Source organism: Aspergillus pseudodeflectus (assembly GCF_044049435.1).
Source record: "Aspergillus pseudodeflectus strain CBS 756.74 chromosome Unknown BJX68scaffold_14, whole genome shotgun sequence".
Taxonomy (NCBI): domain Eukaryota; kingdom Fungi; phylum Ascomycota; class Eurotiomycetes; order Eurotiales; family Aspergillaceae; genus Aspergillus; species Aspergillus pseudodeflectus.
The window spans coordinates 84163-100605 of NW_027263790.1; the positions used below are offsets into that span (position 1 = coordinate 84163).

The 16443-nt window shown below is 51.4% G+C and overlaps 7 protein-coding genes across 7 annotated transcripts; 4 read left to right on the forward strand and 3 right to left on the reverse strand.

The window, feature by feature from the left end:
• Positions 1-2845, forward strand: EifCb (translation initiation factor eIF3 core subunit b). Its single transcript, XM_071039655.1, has 4 exons — positions 1-209; positions 280-472; positions 543-2067; positions 2116-2845. The coding sequence occupies exons 1-4, from the start codon at positions 137-139 to the stop codon at positions 2542-2544; spliced, it is 2220 nt and encodes a 739-aa protein (XP_070900637.1). The 5' UTR covers positions 1-136; the 3' UTR covers positions 2545-2845.
• A 209-nt stretch (positions 2846-3054) lies between these two features.
• BJX68DRAFT_233721 (putative extracellular SCP domain protein Pry1) lies at positions 3055-4161 on the reverse strand. The gene has a single exon (XM_071039656.1). The coding sequence runs from the start codon at positions 3817-3819 to the stop codon at positions 3397-3399; it is 423 nt and encodes a 140-aa protein (XP_070900638.1). The 5' UTR covers positions 3820-4161; the 3' UTR covers positions 3055-3396.
• A 225-nt stretch (positions 4162-4386) lies between these two features.
• Positions 4387-7413, reverse strand: BJX68DRAFT_48700 (exocyst complex component Sec10 family protein). The gene is made up of 2 exons (XM_071049255.1): positions 4784-7413; positions 4387-4736 (listed from the first exon to the last, which is right to left on the reverse strand). The coding sequence occupies exons 1-2, from the start codon at positions 7030-7032 to the stop codon at positions 4466-4468; spliced, it is 2520 nt and encodes an 839-aa protein (XP_070900639.1). The 5' UTR covers positions 7033-7413; the 3' UTR covers positions 4387-4465.
• An 810-nt stretch (positions 7414-8223) lies between these two features.
• BJX68DRAFT_233730 (ubiquinol--cytochrome-c reductase catalytic subunit CYT1) lies at positions 8224-10015 on the forward strand. Its single transcript, XM_071039657.1, has 5 exons — positions 8224-8424; positions 8535-8683; positions 8801-8863; positions 8932-9329; positions 9381-10015. The coding sequence occupies exons 1-5, from the start codon at positions 8350-8352 to the stop codon at positions 9644-9646; spliced, it is 951 nt and encodes a 316-aa protein (XP_070900640.1). The 5' UTR covers positions 8224-8349; the 3' UTR covers positions 9647-10015.
• On the reverse strand, positions 9867-11451 carry BJX68DRAFT_48712 (uncharacterized protein). The gene has a single exon (XM_071049256.1). The coding sequence runs from the start codon at positions 11227-11229 to the stop codon at positions 10087-10089; it is 1143 nt and encodes a 380-aa protein (XP_070900641.1). The 5' UTR covers positions 11230-11451; the 3' UTR covers positions 9867-10086.
• A 635-nt stretch (positions 11452-12086) lies between these two features.
• On the forward strand, positions 12087-14834 carry BJX68DRAFT_48803 (uncharacterized protein). Its single transcript, XM_071049259.1, has 4 exons — positions 12087-12506; positions 12561-12716; positions 12765-12850; positions 12905-14834. The coding sequence occupies exons 1-4, from the start codon at positions 12144-12146 to the stop codon at positions 14745-14747; spliced, it is 2448 nt and encodes an 815-aa protein (XP_070900642.1). The 5' UTR covers positions 12087-12143; the 3' UTR covers positions 14748-14834.
• Positions 14835-16378, forward strand: BJX68DRAFT_48799 (uncharacterized protein). Its single transcript, XM_071049258.1, has 2 exons — positions 14835-15832; positions 15889-16378. Exons 1-2 carry the CDS (start codon positions 14921-14923, stop codon positions 16090-16092), a joined length of 1116 nt encoding a protein of 371 aa, XP_070900643.1. The 5' UTR covers positions 14835-14920; the 3' UTR covers positions 16093-16378.
• Positions 16379-16443: the final 65 nt, after the last annotated feature.

The window sequence follows — 16443 nt, forward strand, 5'->3', positions numbered from 1 at the left end:
GTGCTTTTTGCCCTAAAATCAGCCAAAACGGGGTCCGCCAGCAGATTTCCATCCCCTCCAGAGATCGCAGCGTCTTCCATCTCGAGATACACCGCGGCCACCCTCGCCTTCACAGCGCCATCTGCGTCCCGCAATCATGGCTCCCAGTTTTGATACTCTGTCCGAGCAGGACCTCCATGAAGAGGAGGAGGAGGAGATTGACTTCTCCGGTGAGTTGAGACTCCGACCCTTCGAGTTTGCGGGACCCTCCTCGCTAACCATCGCGATTTTGTTGTCTAGATCTCAAGGCCCAGTACGAAGTGAAACTCGAGGAAGGATTAGACACATTTATCGTTATCGATGGACTCCCCGTTGTGCCGGAAGCAAACAGACAGAAGCTCATTAAATTTTTGTTGAGGAAACTCAACACGGTCGGCCACACCTCCGAAGATGCCGTCTTTATGCCCATCAACGCGGAGAACATGTCTGAAGGGTACGTACCGAGAAAATCTGGCCGATAAAGCCGTCGAGGTCAGCGGAGGAGGGTTAACAGGCGATATTAGATTTGCCTTTGTTGAATACGAAACGCCCGAACAAGCCGTCGCCGCCGTTAAGCAGCTCCATGGAACCCCCCTCGATAAAAAACACACTCTCCTCGTCAACAAGCTGATGGATATTGAACGATATGGCCGGGAAGGACGCATCGACGAAGAATACAAGCCCCCAGCCATCGAACCATTCACAGAGAAGGAGCACCTGCGATCGTGGATTGGAGACCCCAACGCTCGTGACCAGTTCGCCCTTTACCGCAATGACAAGGTCGGAGTTTTCTGGAACAACAAGAACAACCCACCGGAGAATGTCGTGGATCGCGCCCACTGGACACAGCTTTTCGTCCAGTGGTCTCCCAAGGGCACCTACCTCGCATCAGTTCACCCCCAGGGTGTGCAACTGTGGGGTGGCCCAGCTTTCTCCAAGCAAAAACAATTCCCCCATCCGTTCGTGCAACTCATCGAATTCTCACCTGCCGAAGGTTACCTTACCACCTGGTCCTCCCGGCCGATCCAGGTAGAAGAAGGCCAGCCCGTGTTGACCTACGAAGAGGACGGAAAGAACATCATCATTTGGGATATTGTCACTGGAAAGCCCCTGCGGTCTTTCGTTTCTCATGATCTTGCAGGTCCCGAGAGCGATGCACAGCCTAAAAAGAAGGTTCAGTGGCCCGCTTTCAAATGGTCTGCCGATGAGAAATACGTCGCGAGAATGCTCCAGGGCCAGTCGCTCTCCATTTACGAGGCGCCGCGGATGAACTTGCTTGGAAAGACGTCCGTCAAGGTTGAAGGAATCATGGATTTCGAGTGGTCGCCAGCAACTGTGAGCCGTGACGGCGTCAAGCAATACGAACAACTACTTTGCTTCTGGACCCCCGAAATCGGCAGCAACCCCGCCCGAGTCGGTCTAATGAGCGTTCCCTCCAAGGAAATTGTCCGAACCCGTAATCTCTTCAACGTCTCCGACGTTAAGCTGCACTGGCAGTCCCAGGGTACCTACGTCTGCGTCAAGGTCGATCGCCACTCCAAGTCCAAGAAGTCCATGGCCACCAACCTCGAAATTTTCCGAGTGCGTGAAAAGGGTGTTCCTGTCGAAGTTGTTGACAGTCTCAAGGATACAGTGATCAACTTCGCCTGGGAGCCCAACGGTGGACGCTTCGTTCTTATCACAACCGGCGATGCGCCATCTGGAGCCGGTGCTCCCCCGAAGACCGCCGTCTCATTCTTCGCCCCCGAGAAGAAGGGTGTGCAGGCCGGCAACTTCAAGCTTGTTCGCACAGTGGAGAAGAAGAACAGCAACGCTATCTACTGGTCTCCCAAGGGCCGCTTTGTGGTTGTTGCCACAGTGCACTCTCAGTCGAGCTACGAGATGGACTTTTGGGACATGGACTTTGAGGGTGAGAAGAATGAAAGCGAGAAGGATCTTGCAGCCAACCTGCAATTAATGAAGACGGCCGAGCATTACGGTGTCACGGACATCGACTGGGACCCTACTGGTCGCTACGTCGTCAGCAGTGCTAGCGCATGGACGCACTCCGTATGTCATCTCTCTACTCTATGTCGTATCTTGCTAACTTGACCTCAGATGGAAAACGGATGGAACCTTCACACCTTCGCCGGAGAGACGCTATCCGAGAACCCCACAGACAAGTTCAAGCAGTTTATCTGGCGACCTCGCCCTGCCACTCTGCTCAGCAAGGAGGAGCAGAAGCAAGTACGAAAGAACCTGCGTGAATACTCAAAGGAGTTCGAAGAAGAGGACAAGTACGCCGTCGACATTGCCAACACTGCCGTGGTCGAGAAGCGCAAGCGCGTTCTCAACGAGTGGGTGGCTTGGCTCCGCCGGGAAAAGGAGCTCCTCTCCGAGGAGAAGGACGCATATGGCTTGCCCGAGGACGCCGACGAGCCCAAGAACGCCAGAGATGCCCCTGCTGTCACACAAGACCAGGGCGAGACGGTGGTCGAGGAGATCGTGGAGGAGATTGTGGAGGAAACCGAAGAGATCATTGGTTGATTTATCCATTCCTCTTCTTTCCGTATTTAATTCTATTTTAACTTCATTTTCCTCCGTGTCATCCTGTCGATATCCCTTCCTGCGCCTTCTCCCTGCATGTCCCTTCGTGCAATTTGGTTGGCGTGGTTCCAGTTTGGAGAAGGTTGTCTGGGACTGTTCAAAAGTGAATAGATATCTGTATTGCATTTTTCCCCGGTGTGGGAATTCTATATGCGTGATGTTGGTAGCATGAGTGATGACAGACAATAACGAGCCGGCAAATACTGCGCAACTCGGATATACCTCCCTTCTTGAATCTTACAATACATTCCCATAATCAACTAGTATACAGAAGATGATATAAACACCACCATCCCAACCCACCACACCCCAATCCTCCAGCCAATAGACTCCAGAACCACCCCAGTATCTCCCAGTCTCCATAACCAAACCCCCGGCTCAATCTCTATCCACACCTGCCCCTCATGGTCAGCCTCACCCTCGACCTCATCCCCACTCCCATTATCCTCCCCATAATCATCATCCACCGCCGCGAGCACATTCAGCCGATAATACTCCTTCCCATCTCCCCGAACCCCAACCACATTTCCCGAAGGCGCATATTCACATACAAGATACCACCCCTGCGCCCTCTGGACTCCTTGCTCCTCCTCCTCCTCATCATCATCAGGATCACTCAAGCCACAATCAACAGCCGCACACCCAACTTGCGTCGTCCCCCTCCAGACAAGCTGCGTAAAATGTCCCGTCCCCTTCGTGAACCCCGTCGGCTTGTCAAAATCATACATTTCCCTTTCGTCGCCCCATACTTGCACGGCGCTCGTGGCGTTGCTGTAGCCGTATGCGAGGTTTTCACCGTAGGGGCCGTGCTGTGGTGATTATCATCCGGTTAGCCAATATCCCGATACAGTAGTAAGCCTGGGGATACTCAGGAAGGGGATTGCATACAGAATGCTCCCAAATACAACCTTCCGCCCAGTGCTTCGCATAATCCGCTAGTGTATCGTTCCATGTGAGCGCCGAAGCGTTGTGCTGTGCGCGGTAATGGTTTGTAGTTGAGAGGACTGAGGATTTAAAAAGTGATGAGGAGGTATATGAGGGATCTTGCGGGATTTCGGGAGACGTTGTTGCGGTTGCGGTAGCTGTAGCCGTTTGGACTGCAGTTATGGTGATTGTTACTACCTCATTGGCTGATATAGGTCTCAAAATCGAGGAGAGGATGAGTAAAATAAGTGCTAATGGCGATGTCGATGTTGATGGTAGGAGAAGCCGCATTATGAGGGTCTGAATTGGAAATGTGTAGTGCAGCCTTCTAGGCTGTACGTTTAGTGTCAGTTTATGAAATCAGTTCAGAGGTAATAGTGAAAAAGAAAGACCTAGTAATGCGTCATGTTGAAAAAGTCAGTTCTCCAGAGCATTCTGGATGGCGAACATTTGCTATATCTACCTTGTGAGGTGTTTGCGATGGATAGATAACACCAAGAACCAATGGACTTTGTCCGAAGACAATCCCAGCCTGAAAGAACGCGGACATTGGCATCATCCAAAACATGGCTTGTTTTGGAGTCCTGCAGAGAAACATAAAGGCGCTTTGTTGTATGGATGTGGGTGCTTCTTTGGGGTGTTGCAGTAGGCGCCGCCCTACCCTCAGTGATGTCCGTTCTAAATTTAGCTAAAGCTTTAGACATCCACGAAGTCTGATCTAGGCCGTAGAAGACACTATGAAGTTGCGTTGATAGTTCATCTCTCCAAAGGGCTTTTTAAGGTATAAGCACATCCGTGCATAAGTTGCTCCTGCTAGGAAATACTTGTTGTATGCAGTGGCACATGTAATTGTTGAAATCATGGAGATAACGAAATCTAATATTCTCTCAGAATTTCAAGGGTATATTGTATATACATCACAGCTCTCCGCTAACATCTACATAACATTACACCCAATTCCATACATAGCGCGTTCAACATCTCGCTTAACCTGGAACCAATCTGCGCGCCGTTCAGCAAACTCGTAGACTTCTTCTACTCGCCATATGCCGGAGAACCGGCTGGCGTCAGCAATGAGTGCTGCCAGCTCTTTTGCATCTGAGGCGTCGATGAGGTATATTTGCGCGAGTTCTCGAAAGGCCTTGAAGTAAATCAGGAGCTCATTGTTTTTAAGCGTTTGGACGAATTTAAAGTAGTGGTTCATGTCACTGGTCTTATTAGCAATGCCAGACTGAGGAGAGTGGAGGGATCGTACCTGATCAGCTTCAGAGAGCCCTCGGTGCTGATCCTCTGACGTTTGAGGTGCTTGCAGAGGGCTGTGAAGAGTCGCAATCCAACCTCCTGGTTGAAGACGTCCAAGGTGCTCTTGTCTGTACTTCCTACGAGCATCCCTGTATGTGATGAGACCACATCCACGACGGCTGCTGCCGCTTCTGTGATATCTACATCCATGGTCTTTCGGTAAGGGTCGGTAGAAACGCCAGGATTGAAATCGGTCGCCAGCTGCCTTGTTGCCAGGATGTAGTCCACTTCCTCCATTAGCACATCAATTCCCTTGTTCAGCCCTGCGGCGACCCGTTCGTCCAGATTCTGCTCGAATTTCTTTTTCTCCTTCACCGCGGGATCTAAAAAGTCATTCCGGTCAGTGAGCTTAGATCCGATCAGTTCCTGCTCGTAGAAAACGTCAATCATTTGGAGGATGAGATCTCCGACATTCACGAGCTCGAGGAATGTTACCAAGGGCTCAACACCGGACTGATCACGATCACCTTGCTCGCGTGGTCGGTAGTTGGAGAGGTGGTCAACCGCCTTGTCAAATCCCAGGATAAGATGGCGATGGCCAAGGATGCGGAGCAACGTAACGAAGATTGCTTCGCACTGTTGTTTGACAGCTACGCCTGTCTCACCACCAATCTTCACGAATTGTGCGGCGCGTTCCAGGCTGGATTTAGCCGCATGGACCAGCCCTAATGCGACCTCAATACTGAACAGGGATCGAATACCCTCCATTTTCGATTTCATGACCGCCGCCTTTGCAGCCAGCTCAGTCGTGGGCGCTTCCGCCACTGGAGGGGTCCCGGGCGAGGACATCGTCGAGAATCTGTTGGTTTTCGGTGACAAGACCGAGTCGCCGCTAACAGAGTCACGGTCCGCTTTCTGTTCGCTTGATTTCGAGAACCCTGGTAGAATGTTGACGGGCGCCATAATCACTTTCTTGAAGGAGGTTAGGAAGTCGCGCTTGTCCGCCTGTCTATTAACATTTGACATGAGGAATGATTCCGTCGAGGCAGCCTGCTCCGAAAGGGCCCTATCCCATTCCCCAACAGCAGCTTCTGAACCCTTCCGGAAGAAGTCCAACTCTTCCGCGAGATATAAATCCATATGTGGCTCATACACTTGAGTGATGGCCTGATACAAGCACTCTTTGAAGATGTCCAGCGAGTTCTGAATGGGCAAAAGAACATCACTAAGATTCAAGCATTGCGCGAATGTACCTGAGACTGCCGTGAGGTACGACTCCAGATTTGAGCGATGCAGTTCATCAAATATGGCAGTCAGAAATGGGTAAAGCACATCATGGCCCACCTTTTCAATAAACGGTGAGGCCACTTGTAACGCTGGTGGAAAGGCGCGGTTGATAACAGAGACCTCTTCGTTGAAGGCCACACTAAACCGGGTGAAGAATACTTGCGTCTGGTGAAGCTTCACCTTCTGAGTTGAGGCGTCAATGCAGTCATTTAGTCTTCCGAGCTCCGACTTTTTCGTGATGATATGGTTATGGTGAATAAACAGCTCAACGGCAGAGCCTCCGCCATTAAGCGTATATAAGACATGGGCATATTTCTTCATCCGATCGTCAATATCATCCGTTTCATATCCGTGTCTGAACTCCTTTAACGCAGCCGTTTCAAATATTGATACAGCGCTCCGCAGGTGTTCATGCCGGTTCTCCCAACCCTCTGTCATGTCGCACTTGGCAAAGGCTTGCAGCTGGTGCAATATCTGTGCCTGTTGTTGAGGGTCCGTGTACTTTTTGAACACCAAGTTGTCCGGAGAGGCTCGGAGTGTGGTAATGTCGTCGTAGAACGGTGCCAACGCCGCATGTATCCTTCCATACTCCTGTCGGGCTTCTCCTCGTATAGACTTGGCCAGTTTTAGCGCTCCCAAAACTGGATCAACATCCAAGTCACCGATATTCTCCGCCGTCGTGGTCGATATGTTAATCTTGTCGAAACCGTCCGAGACCGTTGTCACTTCGATGGCAGGCTGGCTCGGCTCCGGCTCCGGTGTCGCCGACTGTTGGATTTCAACACTTTCCCTGTTGGCAATTGTTCCTAGTCTCTCCTCTGCACGTCTGCGAGCATCCGCTTCGTCCCAGCAGCCTATCCTTTTGAGTTTTTGGACCCATCTTGAATCATCGTATGCCATTTCGCGCAAAAGTTTGGACGCCCGGGCGGCTCGGATAAGGTCGACCGGAGGAAGGTGATCAAGAATAACAGACATTATTTCTATTCCCAGTCAGATATGTCAGAGCCACTTTTGTTCTTTCCAGAACCTTACCAGCGGGGAGGGAGGCCCTGGAGATCTCCTCCATAGAGGCCATTTTGAGCGATGCCAGTACATCGCGGCGAGGCTTCACGCCTTTGCCTGGCCCATTCCTCGCTGTAGACATGCTGTTTTCTCGTATCCTGCATTTGGAGGACAGCCAAAAGTATAGCTCTCTCGGTGTCGTCCGGGATCGTCAGGGTCCAGGTGTGTGGCTGAGCTTCGCGTCTGATTCAATAACGTGTGTTACGCTTCCGGAGACGTGGGGGCGATTGCTGGGAAAGACCAGAGTTGAAGCATCGAGCAACCGTAACGTGATTTATATAAGGAGTAATCGCATCTTCCAATCTGGTGTTGCTGGAGGTCCAGCTTTCGGACCTCGATGTATTGACCACGGTTGGAGCTCTTGTTGGCCTGGGGAGAAGTACGGCTGGATCGGCGGGGCGTTTTCCCTTCCCGACCCCAAGTCAAGATGCTCCAGGGTATCTATGTACCTTTATCTCGTCGGAATATACTTGAGCATGCAATTTCTTTCAATGGAGAAAGCAGCCCCTATCAGCACCGTCACTGGTAGGCCAATCAAGTTTTAGAGCCTCTCCAGATGCCAATGTTGAGTTGTCTCTGGAGATGATTTATATAATCCGACTGTCGTGGTAGGCAGTAAGCATCGGATACATTGGCAGAATTAGTACCAACCGGACACACAGTTTACAGTAGAGACTATTCCTTGCTATCCATGATATGCCATAGAAAGGCCCTAGTGATGATTACCGAGCTGTTGACATAGTTCAACTGTCGCCGATGCAGTATGCACGGGGATGATTCGGGATCTAGCCGAAGCGAGGACACTGTCGAGCTCGATATCGAGTTTACCCCTAGAACAGACATGGAAGCATCTCCATTAGGTGCCATTGATAATTTAGACTTAACAACCTGATCTCTAATTTGGTGGATTGACAATACGGAGTAGAAGAGGTAGTTAAAAGACGATGGTGCCATGCAATTGCTGCGGCTTCAGCTCGAAATCTGTTATTCCGATAAGTCGCGAGTTTTTCACCGAAGACGGCTAGCGCCACAACCGCCAGCGGCCAACAGAACGAACCTGATTGGAAACCACCGAGAAACCTTGACCGTTGGACAACCTCGTCGACTTCACTCCAAAGCAATCTCCTGTGCGCTCATCCGGCCTCCCCTCTCCCCCTCCCCCCTCCCCGTCACCGGCTATCGTACCTTCCAGTTTATCTGTTGATCGGAAGGGTCCTTCATATCTTCAGTATGCTGGCACGTACTGTCCTGCGCGGCGTGCCCTTCCGGGGTGTCGCACGTCAGTCTTTGAACAAGACCTCCTCGGTACGCACCACCCCGGCCTCCGGCTCCATTGGCCTCAATGGACGAGGACAATCGCTCTACAACATGTCCTAGATATGCCTACGATGATCGATCACTGACACTCTGCCCAGCGTGCGTCTTCCTCGGCTGCCGGTCCCGAATCCGCCAGCTCCCCCTTCCACCTCACAGTCACTGCGTCCGTCGCTACCGCCATCGCCCTCGGTTCGGCTACGTATCTCTATGGACAGGAAGCTTTTGCGATGACACCTGCTGAGGAGGGGTGAGTCAACAAACTGTCCTATGGAATGGCTTCTGATCTCGGCTGTTTCCGCTCCCCCGACCGAACCACAACCTGGGGTCCAAAAGATGACGAAAAAGCTGATATATGATATTCCAGGTTGCACGCTACTCAGTACCCTTGGGAGCACGCCAAGTGGAACAAGACCTTCGATCACCAGGCGTGAGTCTATCTCTGCAGCCCTCACCCTAACAACTGGAGACAGCGTAACTTACGAATTTCTTCTCCAGTCTCCGCCGTGGTTTCCAGGTCTACCGCGAAGTTTGCGCCAGCTGCCACTCCCTGACCCGTGTCCCTTGGCGCTCATTCGTCGGTGTCACACACACCGTTGATGAGATGAAGGCCTTCGCCGAAGAGAACGAGTACGATACCGAGCCCAACGACCAGGGCGAGATCGAGAAGCGCCCCGGAAAGCTCTCGGATTACATCCCCGCTCCCTACCCCAACGAGGAGGCTGCTCGTTTCGCCAACGGTGGTGCTCTGCCCCCGGATCTCAGCTTGATCGTCAAGGGCCGTCACGGTGGCTGCAACTACATCTTCTCTCTGCTGACTGGCTACCCCGATGAGCCCCCAGCTGGTGCCACCGTCCAGGAGGGCATGAACTTCAACCCCTACTTCCCCGGAACCGGTACGCTTCTACATTTAGTGTTGCAATTAGCCCTTGACTAACTGTGTGTAGCCATTGCTATGGCCCGTGTTCTTTTCGATGGTGTCGTCGAGTACGAGGATGGCACCCCGGCTACCACCTCCCAGATGGCAAAGGACGTTGTCGAGTTCCTCAACTGGGCCGCCGAGCCTGAGATGGACGACCGCAAGAAGATGGGATTCAAGGCCATCACGCTCCTCACTGGTCTCTTCGCCCTCAGCGTCTGGGTCAAGCGCTACAAGTGGGCTCCGATCAAGACACGAAAGATCGTGTACGGCCCTCCCGTTTCCCGGCGCTAGAGAGGTTGCAAACGGACTGTATAAAGTATGAAAAGTGAAGGATCTGGCGACGAATAGCGAGCCGTGATTAATTCGAACCTTCAATCTTCTCGTTAGCCCATGTCGTTTACCCGAATCTTTCACTCGGTCTTCTCTGGATGCGATGGCCCACTCCATGTTTTGTTAGATGTTTTTTCAGGACACCTGTATCTGTACCCTAGATATTCATTTTCCGTCTAAAACTTTGTGTGAAGATCAATGTCACTATTTCCTTTGTTTTTTTTGTTGTGTGTTTGATTTAGTGATATTTGCTCGGCACGTACTCTGATAGCGGGTGTCCTAGAACAGGGATAGTTATGAGGTATAAGCTAGAGTGTATTATATTTATCACCACTCAACTATCTACAATTGGTGCTACCTTGAAAGGTGATAGTGTTAGCATCGCATGCCTCGCCGAATCATCAGCTACCCAAGCGCTCTATCGTCCTTTCGCCATCGCCAAATAGAGGTCTCATTACATGGTCATAACACCACCACATCGAGCTCAACACTGAATCTGCAAACCATACGACCCACCCAGGACTGCGTCCATCCGGACCGGCAAATATTCGCGAGAGCGCAAGCGTGAGTAGCAGCATAGGCCCCCAGATGGCGACAAACACTCCCTTGCCGACCTTTTGCCGCAACGACGTAATGCGATATGGTTGGATCTGAGAAAGATACTCCCGATATACCAGGGGGAGGTTATGTTCTTCTGCGCCAGTGGTGATCAAATTCAGGTAACGAGCTGATGGCTGGGCGTGGCGCGGGTTTGGCCGCACATGAGGATCGGATCCTGTTTGGAGCTGTCTGAGCTCTTCCATTCCCGCCGGAGAGAGTAGGGTATGGGCCTTCATCGGCTGAGTTTCTGGGCGCTCAGGAACCGGGTCGTGCGGATCATAGGAGCTGGGAAATGGGTAACAAGTCACGACTATGTCCTTGTAGCCACGGCCGCCGCCTTCTGTGGCTATTATTTTGGCATAGTCAGATAGTGTTACTTCGTAGACAACGCCAATGAGAGGGCCCTTGTAGCGGCCTTGATCACATTTTTGGTGTTGACCATCGAGGAGGGCGTCTTTTTCTGATATTGAGGGATCGTCAAAAGTATGGTCGGCTTCTGTTGCATGGGGTTTCCGAAAGTGTGTTCCTGCGAAGCAAGGTTCCATGTACGGTAATCCCGGAAGGTCAAAAGTCAATCGAAGTTCTGGAACGAGGACGCTGATTTGTGAGAGCGGCTTGATGCCGCGCATGCCTAGGAATGTCTTTGAAGCGAGATTCGAGCCGTAGGCTAAGTATAGGACGGTCTTCTCAGGGAGTTCCTCTTGAGAGACGTGGGATAGCTTCCCTGGGAGATATTCATCTTGATCGAGGGATTGCGTTGAAATAGAGGCTCGTTGCCGGCTAGGCGTCGTCTGTGGGAGCTCGCGGGCGGTCGAGAAATCGCTGTAACTGGGCGGGATAAGATCTTCTCTTAGCTGCTCGAGGGTAAATGACTGGGACATTGACATCGTAGGGGCCTCGAGGACCTCCTCCGGCCATGAGTCCTCAGATTGGGCTCTGTGCATTTTGGCTGTGATCAGGTGGGAGCCGGGACTTATGGAAGACAAACGGAGCAGGAAGCCATCAAGGGATGGGGCCTCTGATATACTCTGGACGGGCTAGCATGTTCACCCGTATACGGACTGGCACGGAACCAATCCAGATCCATTATTCAACGGTACCTTAGAAATCAAGCGCCAACGTCACTGGTTTGCCTGAAGTCGGGGGATGGAACAACACGGGTGTCGGAGCAATTGGTGACCGAGCGAAGCTAACCGCGGGCGGACTAGGCTGAAGTTCTTGTGGAGAAGGCATGACACTGGCAGATTGAGACAGTACATCGATGTAAAATATGCGCGAGTGTCCTGTCTGGTCGAGAACAACCTATGGTAGAAGAATATCTACTGCGGAATATGCAGCAGATCTGATCTTGTGGGGACTGGCTGTTCCTGATCGAAAATGCCAATCACAGCGCTCGATCCCCCACAGGTTTGCTATGGCGCGATCCCGCCAGCCCAAGGGGTCATCCTTGGATAGCGCGATCTCGAGTAAGGGCATAAATTTGGCAAGCAAATACCAGACCCTCACTCACCCCAGATTTTCAAGTCTTACCTAGAAGCATACATCCAGATGGCTTCTTCTTAGGCTTTGGCTCGAAGAACAAACATACGTCGGAGCTCATCTTAGCTTATCCTCAAAAAGGCATTACTAGCCTCACCTTAACTGCTTTTTTTTTTTCTCTTCAGGAGAAGAAGGTGCGGTAATTGATAAGTGAATTCTGAATGGGCGTCAGTTGGGTGCCTGAATCTGAGGGTATTACTATCACATGATGGCAGCGTGTTCTCTACTTTGCAACAGGATGCTGAGCATGGTTGAGATCTTTCCCTCAACATGCATGTTTTCCCCATGAATCTATGAGCACTATTCCCATTAACACACAATGTCATCCTCGCGTTCAGAAACAGCTCGAGGAGGCCATGCGTCAGATTGCATAGCAGAGCTCTCCTTACGCCTCGCAAATGCAATCGGGGAAACCAGAGCCCCCCCAAAGCCTCTCAAGAAACCTCATTGCTTTAGCTTGAACACTGACCATACGCTGTTTGTCTTTTCGACCCAGCTGCTCAAGGCCCTTTTGACAGAATCCCCGAGCGTTTCCAGTTTAAACGGGCTTCTCTCCGTTGTGCACCAACAGAGAGATAAGATAACCCATGCCTTGGAGAGAGTCTCACTACGAAGCCTTGCTGAGTACTTGCTCAAATCACCTACAGATGATTGCTGCGAACTGGGGTTATCCCTCTTAGTGGTTCGCTGTCTGTTATCAGAATTCTGATACTGCTTGTCTAACTCTGCTCCATAGGGCGAGCCAAAGTGCCTCTTAGATACTGCGTCAATGAGTTCTCAGATAAACGTTCCTCAACTGGACAACCTCTTGCAGCTAGCCCAGAAAAGCCTAATCCTGAAGATTTACACGATATTCACCAATGAATCATCTACTGCTCAGCTTAGGAGGATAGTAAGTTTTGAAACTCGATTGAATGACAATCACACTCACGAAAAGCAGTCTGGTAAAGCGTTAGCGGAACTACTCTACGACTCCGAAGGGAATTGCCAATTAGTCGGGGAAATGGCGAACAAGGATTCAGCAAGGTATCATTCTCACTATCCGGACGTCGAGATGTGTGCTAATGGTGACCGCCTTAGGCCCATCATCAACACTCTAGAATGTCCAGACACCGTACTCTCCTTTCTCGCAAGCGCTATACTTGCAAGGCTTTACTCCTCTAGGGTAGGCAACGCCTCACCCTGGGGACCGTGGGGACAGGACAATTCATACTCGAAGATAATGAACGACCTACAACTTGAAGAGAACGCCATCAAACAGCATTACTCCTACGTACGCGCCAAGAGACAGCCGTCAAGCGGGGAAAGAGTGGCGCTGCCCATGTACTGTTTACTGGAATCGGATGGAGAAAATAAAAGCGGCCTTCCACAAGGCTCCGTCCTGTTAGGGCTGGATGAGGGCCGACTGGACTTTCTACACTGCGACAAGGACGCGGAGGGTCGTGTTTTTACCTACATGGTACTTCAACCAACAAAGGTGTCCAACAGCCGATGCGTTGTAGCTGGTGGCCAGGAAGGAGGGAAGCTTTTTCTATCTCTGCACATTGATGCACGGGACTCAGTGATGATAAACAACCAAAAGCGGCGCTTGCAAGTTGTCTGTTTCGGTATAGCGATTGAGAATGACCTGACGAATTTGAAGAGAGGCCTCGAGGCCACGGGAGTATTAAGCCAACGACAGCGTCCCCGAAGATCATCATCCCTTGTGATACCTCTGGATGACCTTGACCATATCGACCAGATCGATCGAAAGTTCTCCCAGTCTTCCTACTCATCATCGGCCAGATCAACGACAGACCAGGCCACATCTGCTGTCCCATCGCTCAAAGAGGCATCAAATCCCGTTGATGAACTAGACCACGTGTCAGAGACAAGCCATGATAGTTCCCCCCAGAGCCCTCTGACAGAGCTCTCTCGAACTCCCACCGATTACATACTTTCATCGCCGAGGAAACAGCGTGTCTCTCAACCTATTAGTCCTGGACTTTCTCGGGGCGATGGAGTGACGAAAAAGTCTGCAGTTAGCGAGCTCATTGTACCTCCCAAGAACCCTAGAACACGGCAAGCAAAGGCTAATCACCAGAATGATGTGAACGATATGCAAGAGACGAAACCAAATGAAGGGCAGACAAGTGTGAGCGGGCCCGCGCACAACACTCGGTCAAGGGCCTCTCAAAGTAGAACAGATGTGTCCGCAAGTACAGGACCGAAATATGGGCGATCGAACACTCAAGAGTCTCTAGTATTCACTACGCATCGACCTAAGGGAAAGCTGTATACAGCGCTGTCCAAGACCGTGGTGGGTCATACTGAAGACCACGACACAAGCGAGGGCTTTGGCGAACAAGGGCATCAAGTGGATACGGAGCTGACGTCCGTTCCTTCTCCTTTGCCGGGGCGCACTGGCTTGACTTTACATAAAAAGTCTAAGAAGCGCGACAACGCTGGATGCACAAACCAGAGAGCCGCTCCGAGGCCCAAGGGGCAGTCCAAGGGGGGGAATAAAAGAAGAGGAAAAGCAAACCCTAAAGAACGTGCTGAGACTTTGTCCCCGACAACGGCTAGCACTGGGAATGACAAGCCTCTGAATGGGCAGCAACCGGAGGTTTTTGTGGAAGCTCCACAACGAAATGCTGCAGCAAACGACCATGAATGCGACAGTAGCCCCCTTCCGGAAATGTCAGACCAGCTCAAAGATAGCATCGATGCCCGCAATTTTCCTAAGCATACGCGCCGTAAGGCCTTTGGTGCTTCTGCACTCCGCAAACAGGATTACCCCAATGGTTCGATTGTTGAAGCATCTCGATCTTTGGCGCAGCTTGAGACCTTGTGCGACCTAAATAGGACTCTCAGTAGCTCGGCCCATACCAAATCTAACAGTGACAAGCAACAGAGCAGTGGCCAAACGGTTGAGAGAAGCTAATTGCCGTCCTTGAAGAAAGTGGCATACTCCCGGAGCACTTCGACGAGAACCGGGACAAGGAGAATATCGAGAATAATGCCGAGGATGTCCTTATCCCAGAGGAACCACATACGTACAGCTCATTGTTCAGCAGCAATGGAACGCAGGGCACGTCTAGCCCCCAAGAAGCAGGTATGAGCCTGCAGGGCACTACTGTGGTCGAGCCACGTTCCACTGTATCACTCGCTGGAACGCAAAACAGTTCTCTGCAAACTGGCACTGATCGAGACCCGTCAAAGACAAGCCTCAGAAAGAGAGCTGGTATATTTGGGAGAACGGGTTATGAGCCGAAAAGAGCCAGGAAGATCTCGTCTCTTATTACAACCTCATCTATTGAGCCGCAGTCGACGCAGTCGACCGTCCAATTCTGTCAAACGAGACCACGAACCCAGCCTAAAGAGGATAATCGTACAGCCTTTCCCTTCCACGAGATTTCGGGGAATGCCAGCGTAGGCCCCCAGATGCCTGGTCTCTCAGACGCAAATTCGTCGGACATTATATCCGCTGGCAACGAACCTGAGAATCGCTGTCTGACTCCTGTCAAGCCTCTACACTCAACGCAACAAAGGGGCCACAACCACGCCAGTATTTCTCTCGAGCGAAACTTCAAGATCACCATCGATAAAAATGGAAGCCCTCGGCGCTCACAGGGGAAAAGCGAACAGTTCACTGCACCGCAGCGAGCGCCGTCCTCCACACAAACGGTTGCCAGGGCCGTTGCAGAGCCCAGTGCTGTCAGCAGCGCGCCACAAGTGAGCACGTCTCGGACAGAGAAGCAGTCATCGTTCGACAGAGAGGGTGTCTCAAAGGTTGCTGTACCCTGTCGGATTGAGTTGTCAAAAATGCCGCAAGAACAACGTCTGACTGATGGAGACGACGGCCAGGGGGAGGATTTGCGAGGCTCCTCGGCTAGCGAATTGCTTTCAAGAATGGCTGCGCCGGACTCGAAGCGGGTGTTTGGGCTGACATCAGATACATCTCACAGGCAAACATTACTCCAGGAACTTCACAGGGAGGTGGAAAGGACGCTGGTCAACACCGACGAGGTAAGCCAGCTCAAAGGCCCTAACACGCGTTCTAACCCGACTAAGAAGCTCTCCAGCAATTATATCGTTATATTGAAGCCGAACGAAAAGCAGTCAACGAAGTTCTAGAGGAATATCGTAACACAATCAACCGAGTTATCGAAGCGCAAACAAAACGCATAGCGCTATGCCAGCAAGAGAAGGCATCCATTATGCAGAAATATGCAGTTTGCCAGGGTCCGGGTCCTCGTCTACAAGAGGACCTCGGGAAGGGGGTCTGAACGCTGTCGGCTGATGAAGACCATTGGGTACGTTTCTCGAGGAGATCTGGCTAAGTTCCATGATGGGGTTGTTGAAGTACTCTGTAAGCTTGTACGACGTAATATCGCGATGTTCTTGTTTTCTTGCTATTTCAGCTATTCAGGCCGGAATGTTGAGCGCAAAGGGACCCCTGGACGCTTGTACATCAGTACTTTCAAAGCAAGCAGCGAATCAGGAACGAATGTGTGAAGAATTTCCAATTGATTTGCTCTGACTCACCGATATCACGTGCGCCCGGTATCGGGTAGTCCTGTCCACCTCCGCCCGTATTCGATTTTGAGGGACTGAGCTTCAAACTTTTTTTTACCCCA